The 24728-nt window shown below is 39.8% G+C and overlaps 2 protein-coding genes across 2 annotated transcripts in view; one reads left to right on the forward strand and one right to left on the reverse strand.

Annotated features, from left to right (window-relative positions):
- The window catches only part of LOC126334551 (tRNA (uracil-5-)-methyltransferase homolog B-like), an 89636-nt gene extending 80353 nt beyond the window's left edge, over positions 1-9283 (reverse strand). The window contains exon 1 of the mRNA XM_049996924.1: positions 9197-9283. Within this exon, the coding sequence (XP_049852881.1) occupies positions 9197-9283 (87 nt within the window). The remainder of the gene's footprint in view (positions 1-9196) is intronic.
- Positions 9284-9756: 473 nt separating this feature from the next.
- Positions 9757-24728, forward strand: part of LOC126334552 (endoplasmic reticulum junction formation protein lunapark-A) — a 122049-nt gene continuing 107077 nt past the window's right edge. Inside the window, exon 1 of the mRNA XM_049996925.1 lies at positions 9757-9988. The gene's annotated coding sequence lies outside the window, so the exon portion shown is untranslated. The remainder of the gene's footprint in view (positions 9989-24728) is intronic.

Below are 24728 nucleotides of genomic sequence, written 5' to 3' on the forward strand. Positions count from 1 at the left end.
TGCAGTGCTGGACCCCGACGGCCTCGTATCACTAGCAGTCGAGATGACAGGAATCTTATCTGCATGGCTTTAATGGATCGTGCAGTCATGTTTCAATCCATGAGTCAACAGATGGGGCGTTTGCAAGACAACAACCATCTGCATAAACAGTTCGACAACATTTGCAGCGGCATGGACTATCAGCTCGGAGACCATGGCTTCGGTTACCCGTGACGCTGCATCACAGACCGGAGCACCTGTGATGGTGTGCTCAACGACGAACCTGGGTGCACGAATGGCAAAACGTCATTTTTTCGGATGAATCCAGGTTCTGTTTACAGCATCATGGTGGTCGTATCTGTGTTTGGCGACATTGCGGTGAACACTCATTGGAAGCGTATATTCGTCATTGCCATTCTGGCGTATCACCCAGTGTGATGGTATGGGGTGCTATTGGTTACACGTCTCAGTCACCTCTTGTTCTTATTGATGGCACTTTGAACAGTGAACATTACATTTCACATGTGTTATGACCCGTGGCACTACCCTTAATTCGATCACTCCAAAACCCTACATTTCAGCAGGATAATGCACGACCGCATGTTGCTAGTCCTATACGGGCCTTTCTGGATACAGAAAATGTTTGACTGCGGCCCTGGCCAGCACATTCTCCAGATCTCTCACCAATTGAAAACGTCTGGTCAATGGTGGCCGAGCAACTGGCTAATCACAATACGCCAGTCACTTCTCTTGATGAACTGTGGTATCATGTTGAAGCTGCATGGGCAGCTGTACCTATACACACCATCCAAGCTGTGTTTGACTCAATGCCCAGGAGTATCAAGGCCGTTATTAGGAGCAGAGGTGGTTGTTCTGGGTGCTGATTTCTCAGGATCTATGCAGCCAAATTGCATGAAAACGTAATCAAATGTCAGTTCTAGTATGATATATTTGTCCAACGAATATCAGTTTAGCATCTGCATTTCTTTTTGGTGTAGCAATTTTAATGGCCAGTAGTGTATTTGAAGCTTCTTCACAGTTAGTCACTGAACTGAAACCATAGATTATGGTGAAGGGCAAATACATTTACATCTGCAGTATTAATAATGGGTTTAACAAATATCTTTACTGCCATTTTCTACTTTTGCAGTTTCATACATAAAATTTAACAACGAAAATTGTATATTTATTGTAGTTAGTCATAGTTGCAAGATATGTCACACCAATGCTAATACCACTACTTTTTGCTCTTCTGTAACACGAATAATTTTTCTGGAATCATAAAAATTTGATAGTATCAGTCACTCTAATATCTTGCCACTTGATGTCTGCGATGCAGCCATTGATAAACCACTCATGTTCTCCGTGCTTCATGAATACATCTTATGTGAACTGAAGCAGATTCTATATGCCTATGCTTACAATCCTACTATCTTCCACTGGATATTATCTGGTAAAATAATTATCAATATAATTCCAGAATTTTTTCCCCTTAGATCTTCTGCTGGATGTTTTACGAGAAGTTTCTGCACTACATTTCCTATTGAAAGCAGACCCTGATCTATCAGCCGAAATCCGCACTGCATTCCTCTTATTCTTCTTTTTTTCGCATATTGCTAAAGACTGCTTTTGCCTTTAATTATTGATGCCTCAACTGTTACTACTGGATTAGGAAAAAACACTTTTCCAAAGTTTCTTGAAATTTTATCAAGAAATGAAACTTCTTGACAGATTAAAACTGTGTGATGGACCGAGACTTGAACTGGGGACCTTTGCCTTTCACGGGCAAGTGCTCTACCAACTGAGCTACCCAAGCACAACTCACGACTCATCCTCACAGATTCAATTCTGGCAGTACCTTGTCTCCTATTTTACAAACTTCACAGAAGCTCTTCTGTGAACCTTGCAGAACTAGCATTCCTGGAAGAAACGATATTGCGGAGACATGGCTTAGCCATAGCCTCGGGGATATTTCCAGAATGAGATTTTCACTCTGCAGTGGAGTGTGCGTTGCTGCGAAACTTCCTGACAGATTAAAACCGTGTGCCGGACCAAGACTTGAACTTGGGACCTCTGCCTTTCGCGGGCAAGTGCTCTACCAACAGAATGTCCAGAAGCAGATGCACAAAATAAATCACTGTGCAGCAAACAACGAAATCTCTGTGCTGTAATTAGGTCAAGGAAAACAACTGTATGGTCGAATGAGACAATGTTTTACAGTAAGACAAATAATTGATAGGCAGCACAATAACTGAATGCCAGAAGTTACAGAAAGTTCATGTCCTCAATACATTCAGTATTATTTTTGAAGCATTATTTTAGGAGTAGAAATTTCTCTCTCTACTGAGGTAGACCCAATGGCTAGGTCCTACTAAAAAACAAAACTAGACAAGATTGTATATCTAAAATTATAATGAAAGTTCCCAATTCAAAAACAACACAAAATCTTGTTATTTTATGAAAATTTAAACACTGCTCTCTCTTTCGCCTATTAAAGTGCTTCAGTAAAACGTAATAACTCTAGCTGCTAAAGCCCAACAGTGTGACATACATACGTAGGGCTTCTGAAGGCAAAAGGTTTTTTAAAGCATCCACAGCAAGGGTGAAATTGTGAATCGTGTTTTATTCATCTCATGACATACATTTGCAATCCATTTGGTTTGCGTACAGGAGACATGTCAAAAATTTGTAAAACAGTTACAATGACTTTTACATTAATAAATAATAGTGGTATAACAAATAACAATACTATAAGGATATTTCTTTGGATGAGTAACACATTTATCGAGTTTGTCCCGCATTAGTTCATCCACTGAGGAATAACACTTCAGTGTCAGTACTTCAAACAGCTTTCTTTTAAGTGAACCTAAATTCATCCGCATCAATTTGTTCCCTTCCAATTTATTAAAGATTTTCATTCCCATGTATTGAGGTCGCTGGGCTAACAGTCTGAGGCGGTGGGTGAGGAGCATAAAATTTTCCTTGTTTCTAGTATCATGTGAATGGACAAAATGGTTTCCCTCAAATAATTCATGTATGGTGTACAAAAATATAATAATCTCATATACGTATAAGAATGGCAGAGTTAACATTTTAAGTTTTCTAAATAATTGTCACATGGTCCTTTGTGATTTGCAATGCATATATTTCGTATGATTTTTTCTGTATTTTTAGTGCCCGCACTATGTTTGTCGAGTTACCTCAAAAACAATAACATACTTAATTTGAAGCAGCTTGTATATGCTACTTTTCATGTGTTTATGTCAGTTGCAGTTGATAATATTTACATTGCAAATGCTGCTCAGTTTGTTTGGCAGGTATTCAATGTGTGCCTGCCAGCTCAAATTTTTATCTACATTTAAACCTAAGAATTTGACTGAGTCAACTTCTTCTATATCTTGGTTGTTGTGTACATTCTTAATCTGCTCACATTTTAACTTTTTGGTTTTGAACTGCATCACGCAAGGCTTAAATGTGTTTAGATTCAACCCATTTAGCTGAAACCAAGTTTCTAAGGTACTGAAAGTACTGACCACAGATTTGGAATTTTTTTCTGAATCCTGATCTTCAACTAAGACAGAAGTATCATCTGCGAACAGCACTGATTGGGAGCTGATATTTAATGGTAAGTCATTAACATAAAATAGAAACAGAACTGGGCCTAATATGGAGCATTGTGGAACATCCTGAGACATTTTTGTCCTGTCAGAAAAATGATATGTGCCATTTGAAGAAATGCTTTTCTGTTGGATAAGTAAGATTTAAGCCATTGTAGGGCACTGCCGCTAATGCCATACTTTTCAAGTTTGTAAACAAGCAATGCATGGTTTATAGAACCAAACGCGTTTGTGAGGTAGCAGAAAATTCCTGCTACCTTATTTCTCTTGTCTAATTATATAATTGTTTTCTCACTGAAAGTGTTTGCTGCATCTATGGTGTTTTTCCCTTGCTGAAAACCAAATTGATTGTTTAAAATAACATAATATTTTGCAATGAAGTTTTGGATTTGTGCAACAGCAAGTTTTTCAAATATTTTATATAGAACTGGGAGAATCGAGATAGGATGCTAATTTCCCATTATCTCTCTTGATCCCTTCTTGAAGAGTAGTTTGACTTCAGCATATTTCAGTGCCTCTGGGAAACAGCCCTCTTCAAAACACTGATTTATTATTTGAGCTAGTGGGTTTGCAATTCTATTGGAACACATAAATGGTGAGAGTATGGTGGTTTGTCATTACAGAGAGATGAATTAAGGTGACAGGGTTTGCAAATGACCTGGTGTACTGATGAGTTATTGCAAGTCATACTGTATAATAATGGTTACATCAGGATTGGTTTTAATAGCTGTTAATTTCATACCTGTGGTGTTGGATTTATTGGGGAGGGATCTGTGGAAAGTTGGCAAAATCTAGTTGGAGGCAAGGAATTCCTGGAAGGATACCATGCAAGGTGAATGTGGGAGGGGAGGATGCAGGATGACTGTTGGAGGTTGGAACAAAATTAGACAATGTTCAATGTGTTCTTTGTCTCTGGAGACTATGTAGATGATAATGCTAGGAGTTTGGAGGTATCTTTGGTAATAGTTTTTGGACTGTGGGATGCGCAGCAGATCAGCAAATCTTTCTCTGAGAGCAGTGTGATGTTGAACGGACTGATAAAAAGGAAGAAAGATCAGGGTTTAAGTTCCTATTGATTAAACAGTCATTAGAGATGCAGCAAAACTTAGACTGGGTAACGATGGAGAACGAAATTGATAGAGTCCTTTTCAAAGAAACCATCCTGACGTTTAACTTAATTCATATTGGAAAACTATAGGACATCTACAAGTGAATGGCAATTTGTCAGCCCACATTGTCTGCCTGCCTGTCAAAAAAAATAGTTGATTATCAACATTTCAACAAATGCATTTGTTGTAGTTATTTAACCTGACCTTTGTATTCACTTTTATAACTGCCTCTGGACTAAACAAAATGTTAGATGCAGCAAATTTTATCTATCATGTATTGAAAATCTGATACCTTTAATTATGAGCAGAGAGAAGGCAGTGCAAGGGGCATAGCAACATGTTCATGGCCCAAGATTCACCAGAGGGTGTCATTAGCATGTGGAATCGAAAATTTCATTATTTGTTGTAAATTGTCTAAATCAAATAGCACTGTACAACAGGACCAACAAATGAGGCAGTGCAGTTGTTACGACAATGATATATTCTAGGGAATGGAGTTTGCTCTGTCCAGCCGTCCTCAGTTGGGTTTTCCTAAACCATTTCAGGCAAATGTCAGGGTAGTCCCTTCAAGGTCATGACCTACCCCTGTCTTATTCTCATAGAACCATACTGATACACTCCATGGGTATGTATATTTTGAGCATTTATTTGTATTACAATAACAAATCTTATATCATTGTGAAACAATCCTTTAATTAAAAAATAAATCAAGTCAAATCAAATTTTATAACTAGTCACAACAGTGAAAAGAGTACATTTAAATCTAGCAGAAACTCTTTGTTTTCATTCTGGTGGTGGTTCACGTAAAATGCAAAATCTGCATACCTCACAGTTTTGGTTTTTATAATGAAACAAGTGTTAAATATGGTACGAATGCAGACATTGGGCTACGATATAAATCAGTCTTTATAACCTGTATTTCACAGTCATATGTTTTGGCTTCATTCACCTTGTCACCAAATCAAAACCTTGCAAGCTGACAAAGATCATTACATTACATTACACTAATACTAGTTCCATAGATCATGAATACAACATTTCATCAGGTCAGTTTAACGTTCACTTACTACTTCATATCTAAAAATTAATATATTGGGTACAAAGGTTGTCATTCACAAATTCTTTCAACTTGTTTTAAAATGGTGGTTAGCTATCTGTGACTTTTATGCTTTTGTGTAAATGATCCAACATTTTTGTGGCAGGATAATTCACCCCTTTCTGCGCCAAAATCAGATTTATCCCAGAATAGTGAAGATTATCCTTCCTACTAGTGCTGTCGCTACACACTTTGCTACTGGTTTTAATTTGGAATGGGTTATCAATAACAAATTTCACAAGTGAATATATATATTGGAAAGGTACTGTGAATATCTTAAGTTCCTAATAAATGTCTGCAAGGTGATCTTGGGTGGTCTCCAGCTATTATTATGATCACACTCTTTTGCGTAATGAATACTTTTTGTCTTAGTGTTGGATTATCCCAAAATATGATGCCGTATGAACACAATAAATGAAAATAGTCATATTACGCTAATTTAATGATCTGTTTATCACTAAATTTTGCAGTAACCCTAATAGCCTAAGTAGCTAAACCTAAATGTTTCAACAGATCATCAATGTGTTTTATTCTTGTTTTTGGTTCAATTTCTCATCAATGCACAAACCCAGAAATTTTGAATATTCTGAATTAGCAACATGCTTCTGTTCAAAGTCATCAATGGTGTTATCCAATTTGTTTTATGGAACTGTATCTCTGCCCAAACTTTTTGCCTTTACAAATGTCTGCTTGTGTCTGTGTATGTGCAGATGGATATGTGTGTGTGTGTGTGTGTGTGTGTGTGTGTGTGTGTGTGTGTGTGTGTGTGTGTGTGTGTGTGTGTGTGTGTGCGTGTGTGTGCGTATGCGCGCGCGAGTGTATGCCTGTCCTTTTTTGCCCCTACGGTAAGTCTTTCCGTTCCCGGGATCGGAATGACTCCTTACCCTCTCCCTTAAAACCCACATCCTTTTGTCTTTCCTTCTCCTTCCCTCTTTCCTGATGGAGCAACCGTTGGTTGCAAAAGCTTGAATTTTGTGTGTATGTTTGTGTGTCTATCGACCATCGACCTGCCAGCGCTTTCGTTTGGTAAGTCACATCATCTTTGTTTTCAGATATATTTTTCCCACGTGGAATGTGGCCGGTCAATAGACGCACAAACACACAAAATTCAAGCTTTCGCAACCAACGGTTGCTTCTTCAGGAAAGAGGGAAGGAGAGGGAAAGACGAAAGGATGTGGGTTTTAAGGGAGAGGGTAAGGAGTCATTCCAATCCTGGGAGTGGAAAGACTTATCTTAGGGGGAAAAAAGGACAGGTATACACTAGCGCGCGCACACACACATACACACACACACACACATCCATCTGCACAAGCAGACATTTATGGTGGCCGAGCAACTGGCTCATCACAATATGCCAGTCACTACTCTTGATGAACTGTGGTATCGTGTTGAAGCTGCATGGGCAGCTGTACCTGTACACACCATCCAAGCTCTGTTTGACTCAATGCCCAGGCATATCAAGGTCGTTATTACGGCCAGAGATGGTTGTTCTGGGTACTGATTTGTCAGGAGCTATGCACCCAAATTGCGTGAAAATGTAATCAAACGTCAGTTCTAGTATAATATCTTTGTCCAATGAATACCTGTTTATTATCTGCATTTCTTCTTGGTGTAACAATTTTAATGGCCAGTGGTGTATCTGCACCGTGATCTCAAGTGGAATACACACATTAAAGCTCTTACAACCAAGCTATCATCAATCTGTTATATGCTACGGATACTAAGCACAAGCTGTAATAGAGAAACAGAAATACAGGCATATCACACACATTTCCAATCAGCCATCTGATATGGAATAATAATTTGGGGGAATGCACCCTGTAGTCAATCTGTTTTTAAAACCCAGAAACGAGCTATCAGAATCGTCTTCAACATAAAGAGGCAAGGTTCATGTCACACTCTTTTTCCTACTCCAAAGATACTGAACCTTCTATGCCTACATATATTTGAAACAATAGTCTTTGTAAGAGAATATTTAAGAACCTCCAATGCCTTATCAGCTGAACAGCTCTGTGCACAATTACACAACAAGAAATGACAATAACATTCATGTCTCATACGCCAGAACATCAGCCTACCAGAAGAGTGTCCTTCATTGAGGCACACAATTATATAACCACCTTCCTAACAACATCAAGTTGGTAAAACAAGATAGCTTGTTCAAAAAAAAAAGCTGAAATCATTTCTGATGGACCACAGTTTCTACTCTGTAAGCTTTCACTTTTCAGTGACTTTTTCATTTTCGTAATTTCAGTAGTAGGCGAGGTGAGTACCTTCTAGCTGTAAGATACATTTCCCCTTTCTGTTTACTAGATATTTTTATCCCTTTAGTAAGCCATGGATTTTTAATACTTTGTTACAATTATAATTCACTGTTTTCTTAGGGGAAATTGTTTTCGAATATACTCATAAATGTACCATGAAATAGGTTAAATTTTAAATCAGCATCAGGTTCCTTTTACACCTCATCCCTGTCTAACTCTTGCAAGCTTTCCCTAAAATTTGCGGTTGTTAAACCATTAACTGAATGCACTATTTTGGAGGACTGTTTTGTATTACTGTAGAAAGCTATGTCAAATATTGTAACAAGTTGAGCATCATGACCAGAAAGACCATTCTTAACAGGAAAAGTTATTGATTAAATTTATCTTGATCTACAAAAACATTATCTAGATTTTTAATGTTGTTTTGTGTAATTTATCTTTATCTCTAAACTCTTAGTGTCTCTACTTAAATGTGCTGAAAACTTATATCCAACTATTTTTACCTTTCCCATATCTGTGACCATATGATGTTCAGACAAGCATAATACATCTATTCTACCCTCAGTTTGTAAATCTTCTAAACAAACAAGCTCACCTACTTTGTTTTTTAATTCTCCAATATTCTGATGAAATATATTAACATTATTAATCACTGTATTTTGATGAGAGTCTTGTGATATTTTAACACATCTATCCCCTGCCTGTCTGAGTTCTTCATCAAGCTTAATTTCGTTCAATGTTGAATCACTGGACACTGATCTTAGCCTAAAAATGAGGTACTCCTGTATGTTTCAATGACCTCTCCCGCTTCAAGTTTAGTATCTTCCCGGCCAATTTACCCTTTCCTTTCCTACTGAGATGCAGGCCACCGACTTTTTTTTCCCCAGCATGTAATCCTAATCTTCAAATTGGTTAGTATCGCAAAAAAAATTGGTACATGACCATAACTCAAATTCAGCAAATTAAAAACATATGACATCATGTATATTCATCTTCAGAAGATTTGAGGTTTACTTTAGTATTTTAAAAAAAATGCTTTTATAATGGTTTCTTTCACTGTAATCTGATGTATACCTTCACAACCACACATTAAATAAGTCGTTCAATGCTGAAATACCAATGTCAACGTACATGAAAACTTCGATGCTGCAGCTTAAGGGCCACTGCATTCAAACGAAAACAATCATTACAATAAACACTGAAGTAACTCCGCAACATGTTCGTCAACAAACAACTTGTTTATTTCACGTCTCCTGACAGTACTGTTTACATTCACAGACTATACGCGGACCGCAGTTTAGCCAATGTTTCTTTTCATAAGCAGGGCACTTATCGAATCACGGAAATGTATTGAGTAAACATCAAATAAATAATTGAGAAAGGTCAAGAATAATGTTCCTCGTCCAAAATCGAGTTACGATTCTCCAGCTACTTAAACGCAACGACCGCAAATAATTTAGAAGGTTCACAATCACGCAAAGGTTATGTCTGCTCACGAGCTGATAATCATATATAGAACGCAAGTCTGTCTGATCGATAGGAAACAAATGTTTTAATAATGTTTCCAGCAGTTCGGCGAACAGAGAAATTGCGACAATGATAACTTCCTTCCATCGGAAAACAAATGAGCAGAAATGACATTTTATATCTTCATTGATAGTTCTTTGCTATGATTGGACATAGGCATCTGTGCTGTAACGTCTGTTTTGTTTATAGCCGGTACCAGATGTGTGAGAACATTTAATGACGGCGAGGCTGTGGATCACTGGATTACTGGCTCATGCACCGGCGTTGTTTCGTCAGTGTTGTGTTCTTACATTCTGTATGTGGAAGCAGTAAATTTCCTTGAGGCTTTGGAACTACCCTCCTATTGCTTTCAAAGCAATTTTGGAGGTAAATTTGCTGACGTTAAGGAAGACTGAGGTAAGAACTAACCGACCTGCATTTGTGAATAGCAGTGCCGCTCATTTGAGACAGAATAGCCGTATAATTTATCCATTGTGGGAATAAATTTTGAGGAATAAACTTGTTTACTCTTAGACATTAGCTCCGGAAAAATATATTTCTGTGATTACTATACGAATTAGAAAAATGAGTAGGCCTGGTGCTGCTCTTTTTTAGCTTCGTGAGGATTACCTTTCAAGCCAGTGTAGGTACGTTATTAGCGAAGTCTGGCGCTACATTCGTGACCAGTTGCTCCGCTGCAGAATGTACCTCGTATTATTCACTGTTTCGTTTACATAGTAACAGTTTTCTGGAACTAGGAAAACGTAGTGTAACATTGGGAAGTAGAGGCATGTAAAACGTATTTTACCTCCCTATGGTTACTTCTAACCGAACGGAATGAAAATTACAGTAATGGATTGAATAGTCACAACATACGTCATTCATTTTTTGGACTGTTACAGCTATGTGTCGACTGCGAGACTCTTGTCTCGTTCCCGCGACTGTGTCTTTGGGACACAGGAGAAACTGCCAAGTGAATGCCGAAAGTGACAGTTGTCCGTAAATTTTGTTTACCTACAATTAATAGGCTTGTATTCCATTTTCAACTGTACGCCCCCTGATAAGTTTGGATAAGTCTATTCACAAGATGTGCAGAGGTATGGTTGTAACACATTCATGCCAAGTAAAGCACTGTGGAGTGCAACCAGTTATTGGCGTTTCTGTTGGTGAGAAACTGCACTTTGAGAACAAAATTTTTTAGCTTTAAACACATTAGAAGCACAGTTTTCATTTATTCCTCCAGAGATCATCTGATAATGATGTAAGATTTGTCATAATTCATAATCCAATGAAAATAAATAGCTCAAATATACACAAAGAATATATATGGATGTTTTATGAGGATAGGACAATAGAGGCATAAATGTATTACTATTGCAGTATGTGGTCACAGGAGTCAAACATAAGTTTGTTCATGCTGTCACCCCTTTCCATACCCTGTGTGCAGGTGCACCTTGGTAATCTATGGTATTAGGCCTACATGATGAAAGCTTTGTCATTATCAGTTACTTTCCTGTTGCTGATGTGACCTAGTTCTAGTTATCCTGTCAATTCATGTGTCCTTTTGGTGAAGGTATGTTGTGCAGAGAAAGAAATCTAGTTTCAGAAACATAATCGTCGGTCATAAGCAAGTTTTAATGCTACGTTATATGTACTGTTTTGCTGTATGAATCGGATCTTCAATGGATTGACTAGTTTGTGTCTGTTTATCTCCTACGTGTGAATATTGTACCAGTTTCCTTTAATTTTTTGTTAGTAGGTAGATCCATCATGTCAATTTTTTTGCAGTTGCCCTCTGTGTATTTTGATGAAGCTGCATACAGTCCTATATGACAATTGACATTTCTTGAAATACCTCTTACTTCCAGCAAGAACATAGGTATAGGCAGCCATTTCATTGATATGTGTTTCCCTTTGAACTTTTATGTCATTTTACAAAGTATGCTGGTGCTGCAATATGAAAGAACACTGCATTGTTCTTTTAACACAAGCTTGTTTTTTTTTTTTTCACTTTCCTTTCTCTACCCCACTTAGTTCATTTAGATTTGAAGAATTACTCTCTACTTAGCTCTATTCTCTTTGAGTTCTGTGTATCTTATATGATGATTTATTGTACAAGGCGCCCTCTATTTGCACAAATCAAATGTTTTAAAAAGATACAAGGTTTATTGTTTCATTTCTAAAATAGAACTCAAATTGCTTTCAAAATAATAGTGGAGCCCTGCTGATCATCAGACAGTGTGTTCTAAATATTCTTGGCCTCTTTCCTGTGTGATAAGCTGAAGATCCAATATTATGCTGATGACATCATTAACATTGCTGAGTTATGAGTATCGAGAAGTGACAATGACACTAACCACACAGTAACATAAGCAAAATAAAAATTGACCAAATAGAATGACCTCTGCAGCAATGTGGGATTTTGTCCAGGAATATTCATATTACTAATGCCTTCAAACTTATTAAAAACTTAAATATCAGACCACAGTGGTAAAATGGTTTTCATCTCGAGATATAAGTGTAATTATGGAATATGCAACTCTCACCCAAACTGTAACGTTCCAAACCAACCCAGACCTTAGGTTGTGTTACCAAGAAAAAGTCCCGACAGAAATGTCACATGTCAAAACAGAACAGCAGTAAAGGATACAAACAGAAACACCATATGTGCCTCCCACATAATACAGTATGTCACACTTCAAAGAATAGTCTGATGGCTAGCATGGTTTCCTAGACAAACTTTATTCTAGTAAGCCATTTAAAGTTAGTGATGTATTAGTGGCAACAATGAAATTATAAATCCTCACTAGTGTTTTTTCCATAAGCTGTTTGTTCAGTTTTCATAGACTTGGAGATTAAGATTAAGTGTTCTAACTGTACCCTTTTATTCCTCATTTAAATATAAAGGTTTTGCATTCAGTTCAGTCTTGTACAAATGCTGAAAGTAATTGTCGATGTTTGTGTCATTGCTCTTGATTTCTTTTTTGCTTGTTTTCCTCAATGTAGTGTCTTTGATTCTTCATTCACTTGCCAGCATACTTGTAGTTGGATCTTTTGTGTGATACCATATTCTGGTTTTCAGAGTATATCCAATTCAGCATGCTTTTTCACTTCTTCATTGTGATAACAATTGTTGTACTCTAAGCGAGGTACCAGAAGGCCTGTTTTGATGTGAGATTTGGCCATCTAACAGCAATGATTGCAGGCCTTTGATGACAAAAATTTGCTGCTACCTCAGTAGTTGTTCAGTAACCTAAAGTGTTTCACACCCATAGAGAAGTTTCACAACCATGGAGAACTGTCCCCCTTCTTGACACCTGCCAGTGGTGGGCCGCCTCCTGGGACTCCTCTCCCCGGCATCTCCCAAGCCGGAGGCCTGCTGCCACAACTCGACTGCAGGACCCACAGTCCATGCATTCTGAGGCCACCCACTCTCTCTGTTCTGGCTCGTGCCAAAGCTTGCCGTCCTACGAAAGTGAAGAAGAATAAGAACGAGGAGGACATAAAAGTCCCAGGACAAGGTATCTCCAGTGCCCCAAGAGGCGCCATCTCCCCACCTAGCTACCTGAATCTAGCTCCTTCTTTGTTGGTGACAGATGGTGACTTGGCAGGATAATTGGCCCCTACTCCGATTATTCATTGGAACTGTAATGGATAATACTGCCATGTATTGGAATTGCAATCCCTAATGTCCTTTTACTCAGTAGCTTATGTCATTCGCCAGGAATCTCATTTTACTGATGCTCACTCACCGACCCTTCGTGGGTTCCATGCATTCTGTCGGAACTGGGGCAGCCCTTTGAGGGCTTCCAGTGGCATTTGCACATTGGTTCGCTTTGACGTTATTAGTACGTTGATCCCCCTTCAGTACCACATTGGAAGCAGTTGCTGTCGGGGTCCACTTGGACTGTGCGGTAAGGTTGCAGTCTGCAATCTCTGTCTGTCTCATTACAAGCCACCTGCACTTGCTGCCCTAACTGTTCTCCTACAGCAACTCCCTCCTTCCTCCATGGGGGTTTTTATGTCCATCATCCTTTATGGAGCAGGGCTATTTCAACTAATCAGGGGCTCCTCATAGATGAATTTCTTGCGGACCATGATATGAGCCTTCTTAATGATAGTCCCCCTACTCATTTTAGTGTCGCTTATGACACTGTCTATGCTATAGATCTTTCACTCACTTCCCCTTCCCTCCCCTTCTTCCTTCCTAACACTGGTTGCCACTCATTGATCTCTGTGGTGGTGACCATTTCCCATTGATTCTCTCACCCCATTCCCATCACCTGATGGCCAGGTTAGCCTACTGGGCATTCCATCATGCTGACTGGCCTCTATATACCTCCCAGGTCATGTTTGCACCTTCTTTATCAGATTGTAATTGATGAATTCATTCGTGATGTGTCCGATAAGATAATTCATGCTGTCAGCGTTGCTGTTCCCTGCTCAGAGGGTCTTGTTCAGCCATTGCCACCACCATCTATGATTGTTGTTGCACGTTGCTACATCTTAAGTGACATCCGGCCTTCACCGATCTTATTACCTATAAATGCTTTCATGCTAAAGCCCATTACTTACCAAACAGAGCAAATGGGTGTGTTGGGAATGCTTTGTCTCCTCCTTAGGTCCTTCTGTCCCTTTGTCATGGGTGTGGGCTACACTCCGCACCATGCAAGGTTCTCAGTGGCAGTCTTACATTCTGGGCCTTGCCTTTCCAGTTGGCCCTTGTATGAATCCATCAGTTGTGCGGAACACCTCCAGATCTATTTTGCAACAGCATTGGCATCAGACTCCTGTCCATCTGCCTTGGAACCATTTATCTCCTTATCAGTGCGATTTTGGGAGAAACAGTCTCCACCGTCTCCAATCAATCATCTACTTTGATTGGAAACTGCAGATCAGCAGGCCTTTTCTCAGTGCTGCCATCCCGCTGCAGAATTTTTTTTTTTAATTTTTTTTCTTTTTCACTTGGCCACTGTAGGTAGGTTTACCAATTGGGCTCTGTCCGCTTCTCTCTGTCACAGTTGCCAACTCCCCTTCTTGTCCTCTTTCCCACATTCTCTTGTAACCCCTGCCCCCCTTTAATTCCTCAACCCCAGATTCGAATGGATCTCTTCGAGAATCTGAAAAGTATCCATCGCTCCCATGGTGTTCCATTGTTTGTTGCACCAGCTCTTACCAGAGTTTCACGATGCTGTTGTTTCTTTACAGTGATGACTCTAAATCTGCCAATCCTTTGGCATATGTCTTCATGTCTCCTGTTGACCCAGAACACTCTCCCTTGCCTACCATATTGGGGGGGGGGGGGGGGCGGTGTTTACTGCAGAATTAATGGCCATCTATCGGGCCCACTGCTTTATCAAATGGTCCTGAGTTTTGTATGTACAGACTCGATGAGTGGCTGTCAGCCTGTCGCTTGGTGTTTCTCCTTCCACCCCTAGGTCTCTGCCACCTTGCCTTGATTTTCTTGCCGATCTTGGCACTGCTGCTTGTTGGATTGGTTTCCTTTGGGGTCCCAGCCTCTTGGGTAGCCTATGTAAAGAATTTGCCGGTCATCTGTCTGGGAGGGAGGTGTGAGGGTGGCCTTCTGCACTCCATTCTCTGTGACCCTCACAGAGGTGTATTTGCAACTGTATTTCAAATCCGTTTGTACTGACTGTCTAATATACTTCATGCAATTAAGGAGATTCTCATCACGTGGAATTCTTCTCTCTGCCTCTCCTAGCAGAAATCTACCGTCCTTGTATTGACCCTACTAGGTAGACCCATGGTTTTTCACTCCACAATGAGCTGCCTGTCCCCTCCTGCCCCCATTTTGTACTTGCAGGGCTCTCCTCATGGTGGTCTGTATTTTGCAGGACACCCCCGCCTTTTGACCCTTCGTACTGAGTACACCCTTTGACCTTTTTCGTCCTGCTTACTACTAGATGGCCCACTCTTGGTTACATCTGTCATCCGTTTTCTTCACTAAAGTAGTCTCTCTTCCCAGGTTTAAGTATCTAGATTTCCCTATTGAGTTGGAATCCCTTGATTAGCATTGGCCTTTGTTATGGAGGCTTCGGCCTTGTCCCCACACTGGCCAGGTTCTCCCCCCTTTTTCCCTGCATTTTGTTTGGTGTTTTGTGCTGTTTTATTTTCCATTTTTATGTGTATGCTTACCCTGGTGTCATCATCGATGCGTCATGATCATGGTGTGGATATCGGGAAGGGTTGGTGCCGGTGCTGGTGCCCCAATGTGCTTAGTGTCTCTGAAGTGCCCCTGCTCTCGTCTTTCCCCCTTTCTGTTCTGTACTCTCTCTGTTGTCCCAATGTTCCTCTTACATCTTTGTTTACCCATTTTCACTTCCCCTGTACTGGACTGTGCTATTTGTGTATTTCCTCCCTTGGTTTCTGCCATCTTAGATCCTGGGACCAATGACCTTGCTGTTTGGTCCTCTTCACTGACCAACCAACCCACAACCCACCTGCCCAACAACATTACTATGGGATTTGATATAGCTGATTGTATTCCCAAATTCCTCATAGAAATATCATTTTGTCCAGGAGAAGCCATTTACCAGAGTTTATGGTCAATGATTTTGTTGTTGTCGTTCTTTTGACAAATCTTAGTAACTCTGAAGGCATTTCATCAGTACTAGCTTTCTTTTGTGAGAATCGGATATTTGACTTTTGTGTCATACTGCTGACTTTCACCCTCAGCCCCCTCCTAAAGATTAAGTGGTGAAGGCCCTGATTTTATATTCAGGAGCAGCAAAGTTCAAATCTCCATATAGACCCTCGGATCCACATTTAAATCACTTACTTAAATTATGTAAGAAAAATTCTTGGGTGGTTTCTTTGAAGAGAACATAGATTTTCTTCCCCCATCCTTGTGAATTGAAGCTTCGGGTCCATCTTTAATGTCCCCATCATTGATGGGACATTAAACTCTAATGTTCCCCCTCCTCCCCTCCCTCTCGTCTCCCTTTTATCCTCAAGTGAAAGTGCTTTCTCTTCCAATGAGATGTAGCAGAGCAGTTCTCCAACATACAGATTTTCAGTGAACTTCCCCATGATAATCACATTTCTTTTAAATTAAGTGATACTCGTCTGTACTTCTGATTCTAACACCTTTTTGTTCTCATCAGTTTAAACAGATTCTGTAAAATGAATGAAAGGGATGCAATAATGAAGCTGTAGTCATATTAAATGAAAAAGGTGAAATCTCGTAAGAAAATTTTCGTTTGTCATGAAACATTAATTTTTATTCTCATTTCCACAAAACAATAATTCATTGTCCTGTTGTCAATAGCAGTGTCACAGTGAATACTCCATTTCCCCCCAGTTCATCAAAGGTAAGCACCATCAGACGTAGTCAGTACGTGGATGGGTGACGGTCCAGTCATGCCACGTGTGGTTGTCAGGTTTCCCTGTGGCTTTGTGACAGAGGAGACAGGAGTGTGATGGTGGGAAGTGTCTGATCATCAGTCCTTGCACCAGTGTTGTGGATTCAATTCAAAAGACTCTCATAGTGTCTCATGAAGTGAGGTCATGTGACACTGTCAGTGATCTGCCCATTAGATGGGAATGTTGAGCTCGGTTGCCTCCTCTGCGATATTCGAGAGGAGTAGACTGCGCTGGCACAGGGTTTCATTCTCCCCCCTTCCTCATCATCCAGCATATACGTGACATCACACTAATACACACAATTACAGTCAGGTACACTTCTACATATTCATCAATACTCCATAAGCCACCTGATGGTGTGTGGTGGATGGTATTTCTAGTACCACTAACTGGTCACCCCCTTCCCTGTTCCACTCACAAATGGCACATTGGAAGAGCAATTGCCTGCAAACCTCTGTATTAGCTCTAATTTCTCGAATTTTCTTTTTGCAGACAGTTAGAGAGGGGAGGGAGGAAATAAAATTTCAACAACATACAGAGTTCTCACTTCATGAAGGAAAGGTGTTCACAAGTGCAAAAGATAGAAAATACCTTCCTAATTCAGGTGGCTGAAGCCGCCATTTGGGATCCCACAGTCAATCATGCCATTGGGTTTTACATTATGTGGTCTATTCAAAAAATTCTTGAACATTCATAATTTCGCACCAATGGTATGTTGCAATGGAATATGGTTGGTATCTCTGCATAAGCCTGTGTTTAATGTGTAACTGCTGGAAGCTTCACTGTTGTATGTCAGTTCTTGTTCATTGATGTAGTGAGAAGAATGTTGGGTTGCACGGTTTGCAAATTTCAAGATGGCAGAGTTAGAAGAGCAACGCGTTTATATTAAATTTTGCCTGAAACTCAAGAAAACCTTCAGAGACGCATCAAATGATGCTCGGAAGCCTACAGTGATGAGTGCTTAATCCATACTCGGTTCACACGGTTTACAAATGACCGAACGGAAGTTAAAGGTGAACCTCATTCAGGTCACTCTTGGACAGCTCACCAACAACACTCATGTCAGGGACATCAGTGAAATTGTGCTTGCCAATTAAAGACTGACTGACTGAGAGATTGCAGAAGATTACAACATTTCAGTTGGATTGTGTCATGAAATACTGACACAACATCATGGAATGCATCATGTTGTTGCCAAGTTCTTCCCACAGCTCATGAGTCAAGACCAGAAAGACCTTCGCCTCACAATCAGCGAAGAGCTTGTGGACCATGCAAATGAGAACGGGATGTTCCTTAAGAGAATCATAACTGGTGATGAGACGTTAGTCTGAGGTTTTGATGCTGAGGCCACAGATCAATCTTCACAATGGATCAGGAAAGATATTAAAAAAAAAAAGATCTCCATGATATAAAAAAAGAGATTGTAAGGTGAGGTCAATGTCAAGACCATGCTAAACATTTTCTTTGACTTTGAAAGATTAGTTCATCAGGAATTCATGCCATAGGGACAAACTGTTAATTGATGGCACTGTTGGAATGGATTGGATGCCTTGGAGATAATGTGAGAAGGGAATGGCCTAAAATGTGGTGAGACAATTCATTACTCTTTGTATCATGATAATGCAACCACACATTCATCCCTGTTGGTGCATGACTATTGTACAAAAAACCAAAATCACTGTCTCATCCTCCATACTTGCCAGACCTGGCCCCTGAAAACTTTTTGCAAAGTTGAAAACCTCGTTGAAAGCACAAAGGTGTGTAATGTTAGACGAGATAAGACAATTCCCAGATTGCACTTGACACTATCCCACTATCCAGCAAGAGGCATACGAAGACTGCTTCTGGAAGTGGAAACGATGTTGGGAGTGGTGTATCAGTTGTGGAAGAGAATATTTCGAAGGAGATCATGCGCAATAAGTAAAAGGTAAGTGTAGAAAAATTTTGTGGACAAAATCCCAGAATTTTTTGAACAGACCTTGTGCTTTACTGTCCAGTTTCAACATGATTGCATTCTGCTTTGAATTTCCGTAAGTTGGTATCTCTTTGTGTAACATCTGGTTTCAAAAGCTTATCGTGACCATGATCCAGCCAACATCTGCTGGTCTTTACCAAGAATATCTCTGATGACTTTTGGAGACTCCTACAGTTTGTCATTTCTCATTACTTTGCACCAACCTTCACTTCTCTTCTTCGTTGAATATGCATTTGTCAGTCCTCTCGTGCCACATTTGAGTCAGTGAATTCCAGATTTTTATCACGTCCTCTTATTTACTGATTCCTAAATGTCCTCATGGTTTTTCTTTAATATTTCATATTTATTGGATTGCCCTGTGGAGTGGAAATATGCTCAACAGTAGGTTTCAGTGCTTTCATTTTTGCTTAACATTGAGTAAAATAGGTCAGCAGTCAAAACAACTTATATTTGGGAGGAGCTGGAAAACTTTCCAGCCAACGAATTTGATTTTTTATTAACAAAATCTTTTTGATCTACACTGTGAAGATTACTTCAAACAAATAGTCTTTCTCCTTGTCTTTGTATAGTTGTGCAAAGTGTCTAGTGGCTTATATATCAATGAGTTACTAAACAAGAGCCTTCCTTTCTTCCTTAATTTTGCTTGCAGAATAATAGCACTGTCCATATATTAATTTGTGCTTGTAGTGATAATGGGGTGGTTTCTTTTGGCAGGGTGTAGCCATCCATTATTGGCAGTTTTTAGAACTTCTGCATTCAGGTTGAGTTTCACTTCTCAGTAACAAGAATTCTCTGAACCTCTGTCTGCTCTTCAATTTGGGTCAGAATAAGGGAAATCTGAACTTTGGAATTTTCTGTTTTTGTAAACTTCTGGAGTGTCTTTGCAGTGGCTGCTAGTGTACCTCAGACCTTCAAATTTGTTCAGTACTTACTGAACTTAAACCTTAGATGATGGCATAGAATAAAAGTTTTAATAGAATCTCCATGGACTGTTCTGTAGACAGAGAATTCTGTGAGTGATTCCCAAGGTGTGCATGGCAGTAGACACGAGAAATGTAGTCAGTTATTGAAGAATCTTAGCAGTCATGATTCTCCTGAGTACGAAGGAGGGGGGGACATGTCAACTGAAAAATCTGGAAGTAAAATAAAGTATGGGCACACCACATTGCAATATCAATAATATAAGGAAGATCATTCACTGTCAATATGACATGTTGATTTGTAGACAGGCACAATGAAAAGATACTTACCAATTAGCTTTCAGCCAAAATCAGCCCCCCCCTCTCTCTCTCTCTCTCTCTCTCTCTCTCTCTCTCTCTCTCTCTCTCTCTCTCTCTCTCTCTCTCTCTCTCTCTCATACACATACATACATTAACACAAGCAAGTACATCTCGTGCACACATGACTGCCATCTCTGGCAGCATGGACAGGTCTTTTGGTCAGAGCTGCTGGAGGTGGCAGTCATTGTGTGTGTGTGTGTTTGTGTGTTTGTGTTTGTGTGTTTGTGTTTGTGTGTGTGTGTTTGTGTGTGTGTGTTTGTGTGTGTGTGTGTGTGTGTGTGTGTGTGTGCGTGCCAAAAGCTAATGTGTGTGTGGCTTTTCGTTGTGCCTGTCTGTGACTAACGTGCCATCTTTATGGTGAGTAGCAGTCTAGCTTTTCTCTACAATGTTGATATTCAAATCTGGAAGTAAGATAGCTATACACCAAAACATATTTATAGGAACAATAAGTTGTCCACAATGTATTCACACTATAGGTATTTGGGCACAATATGATACCAAATTAGACAAAGAATTAAGGCAGCAAGAAAAATATCAGGTTAGTTAGTGATTATTTATTAAGAACTTTATTTGCACTTTTGAAACATGTAAAATGGCATGAAATTAAAAGTAGGAAAATGGCTTAACTACTGAAACAACATCCTGGACTGTTCTTTTGTGGTGTTTCCCACTATTTCAACATAAATGAATAAAAAACTAATTTTCTGCACAAGACAGTATCTCATTCATCAAGCTTTCAAACCTTCAAAATTAACATATGAACCAGGTACAACTGCAACAGTCATCAGTGAACTTCCAGGAAAAAATATGCCAACTAACACCGAAAACCAAAATGACCTCTGAACACATTTGGACCTCCATTAGTTTGTAGCTGAGCAAACCCATCAGCAATTTCACTAGTCACTGCTTTTAAACTCCTATACACTGCAAAGTATCTGCCACCATACAGTGTCATATAACAGATTTGAACGGACTTAACTGCAAAGTTATCAGATATGTGCCATTTTGTGTTACAGTGAGGAATTCTTGTTCTATAGGAAATCACTTGTGATATACACCAGGAATCGATACGTGAAAACATTAAACGACTTTAAAGAAAGCCCATCATGAAAACATACAGATAGCTGTAGAAAGTAATTTTCTGTATATTTAGTTCATGTGTGGAACTGACAAGTCTGCATTATGTTGGTACCAAGAAATAATTTTGGTTTATGAAATGTAGATGTGACATTTATGTGCCTTGCTGGCCAAAGCCCATGTGTCGTTAAGTAGCCCTTGCATGCTACTGCTAACACCTTTTTGAGTTTGCTTTTTATTTTTTGTCTTATCTTGGTAGTAGGAGTGGGACTCCATTTTCATTAGAGGAACAAAGGTGATTTATGATGCACTCCCTCTTCTTAAACACAGTGAGGTGACACATTGGTTAAGACTTGACTGACATCTTGGACTTGAATCGTTTTCTGGTCTCTAAATTGTTTAAGCCAAATCCTGGGACAGTTCGTTGGAGAAAGTGTAGCTGAATTCCATCCCCAATCTGATCTTGTGCTCAGCCTCTAAAAACACCACAACTGACAGAAAGTTAAACTTAATTCTCCTTCCTCTTGGAGTGCCACCTTCATGTTGGCATGATGCATTCCGTATTCACAATTTAAATCCTGGCAGCTGAGTAATTTGTAGATAATTTTTTTCTGGTCCTTCTTGCCTATTTAGGCAAGGGTAAAGACCTTAAGTCTTTTGATGACTACCTCTTCTCCCCCCCCCCCTTTTTAATCCCAGAAACCTTTTCGGCTCTTAGTTTTGCCAGATAACACATTTTTTCGTATAGGCTATTTAATATTGAAATGACAGCCCAACCCCTCCCTACAAAGAGGCAAGTGAGTCCTGTCTCCATATTCGGAAGTAGAAGTGCGTTCAAAATTTCGTACAGTATTCCATGTTTAGGTTTCCCATTGGGGGTCCCTTAACCACGTAAGGCAAATGCTGGTATGGTTCCCGAGGAAAGAACTCGTCAAATTCCTTCCCTATCGTTCCCCAGCCCTAGCTCGAGCTTCGTTTCCAATTGCCGCCTTGTTGTCGACAGGACGTTATACAGTGTCTCTCTTCCATTTCGCGTGGAAGGACTTGGAGAAATGTGGTAACCTAACTTGACGCAGAGTTATTGCCGGTTTCGTGACTTCTGCATGACGTGTGCAGACTTTCATGTAACTTCTGATAAGCAAAGCAAGTTTACAAAAAACAGACTCCATTCGGCGAGGACCGAATGATATCACATACTGGTTGAAAGCACTGGGCCCTCATTACGGTGGGATAGCTTCAGATCGCTGCCAGGCCGTCCAGATTTAAGGTTTCCAAAAGTTTTCTCAAAATCTGGCAAGATGAATGTTAAGGTGATCCTTTCATTAAGACCGCGGCCTATTTCCTGTCAGATCATTGGTTACTCAGGGCGTGTTTTCCACACCTAACTGAACCTATTGTCGACGGGACGTTAAACATTAACCTTCCATCCATCGTTCTACATACATGAGAAAAGGAGCTGGGAGAAATTGCTTCAGCCATGAACCTTGACGTTTCTCCAAGCATCGTAGCTGTTCCGCTTTGAGCCCAACCTTAACTACACACTGAGCTTCAGTGCTATTCTGATAACAGTGGTTTGGGCTGAAATCACCAGCTTAGAATATTACACAAACTCCAAATTGTTATTCAGTTCTAGAAATTGAAAGTAAAATAATGTGAAAAAAGAAGCCCCAGTTTCTCCCTTAGCCCATTTTAATTTCCACCTATATAGTATTTCAATGAGTCTTAGTTGCATTTACGACCTTTGAGTTCGCGAAATGTATCTCAGAGCAGATGCGTATGCTCAGAGGTCAGAAGTCTTGTGGTATAAATGAGGTATAAATGTGCATTGCAAGAAGAGAGTATGTCGTTTTGCATAAATACAACCAGGTGATGAGAACGTGAAAAAAACTCAGTGATTTGTGCGTTTTAAGGTCCCTCAAATTAACTGAGTTCCTAATAAACATTATCGAATTGTCTTAAAAACTTATATCCGGCTGGAAATTTGGTTGACAACAGTCGTAAAATTTTGCTGCACGTTCGTTGTCTGTGAGAAATTGTCTATTCAGTTCGTTGTTGACAGAAAAATTCTCTATGGCTGATAATAACGTACAAAAGTGGTACAATGAATGAATTTCATCCTAGGAAAGTGGGAAAATAAATGTTGCTTTCAATTTACACCATAATTTTCGAACATTATTGGGCCTACCACCTCTATTGAAAAGGGAAAAAACTACTCGCCGATCTCTTTTTCACAGAAAACAGACCTTCCCAATTCCAGGATATTTGTAATGTAACCCATTGTTTTGCTACCTTTTTTCTAACTTATTATATTCCCTCACACCGATCTCTCTAAATTTACCTTCGACGCAAAGACCCTCAATCTGGGTAGGTCTTGTAATTCATTATACAGTATAATTCAAAAAGAAAGGTTTCAGTTATTTATTACAAACCGTGAACGATAGAAACGTATTGTGCATGTCACCGGATAGAGGAATATTCAAAATTTTATGTTCGCACAAACCACAGTCATCATTGAGTACCATGCGTTGCTCGAGAAACATCGAAACGTTTGTCAGTTTCATTCCACACATGAATCAACAACTCCCTGGTTATAGAATCAATAGGTTCATCAATTCGATTTCTCGGTCAAGAGTAGCTGCCATAGGTGGGACAAAGACTGTCTGTTATGTACCTCAATAGGAAGAAAAAAATCGCTAGGTGTGAGGTCTTTTGACCTGGGAGGCCAAAAACAATGCACGAGATCTTGTTGTCTATCTCGTACAGTCCAACGCTGTGGAATAGCGTTAAGGTAACATCACAACTCAAGATGAAAGGGAGGCGGGGCACCGTTATACATGAAAATGAAATCATTGTAATCTTCGTGAAGTTGAGGAAACAAACAATTTTGCACGTATGACATGTGTTAGTTTCCTCCTCAAAAAGGAAATGTTCATAAACATTGTGAACAGAAACGGCACAAAACACATTCAGTTTCGCTGACACACTTTCATGTCCGACGACGACACCAGGGTTTTGTGATCCCCAAATTCTTGCATTATGGCGGTTTACTTTGCCCGGTAGATGAAACGTCGATTCTTCCGAAAAATCAGTCGTTCGGAAACTGCATCCTCTGCCATGTCATGGGAAACTGAACTGCAAAATTCGTACCTTCTGCAGTAGCTGCAACTTGTAAGGCTTGATATGTAGGCGTCGTTTGAGAACACGCCACACAGTTATTTGAGGAAGTTGAGGTTCCTGGCCTATCTGTCTCGCGAGTTTCCCAGGAATCCGTGTGAGCTCATCTCGGACACGCTTGACATTTTAATCAGACGTGCGTGGCCGACCAGTGTTCTTTCCCGTTCCGTATGCAATAAGTTTTGTTGTTGTATCGACGGCGGATGAACAGAGGATTGACTTAGCGCAAATTCCTACACAAAGTGATTTCCCTGTGATGTAGTCGCGA

This window comes from Schistocerca gregaria, chromosome 2 (genome assembly GCF_023897955.1).
Source record: "Schistocerca gregaria isolate iqSchGreg1 chromosome 2, iqSchGreg1.2, whole genome shotgun sequence".
Classification (NCBI taxonomy): Eukaryota; Metazoa; Arthropoda; class Insecta; order Orthoptera; family Acrididae; genus Schistocerca; species Schistocerca gregaria.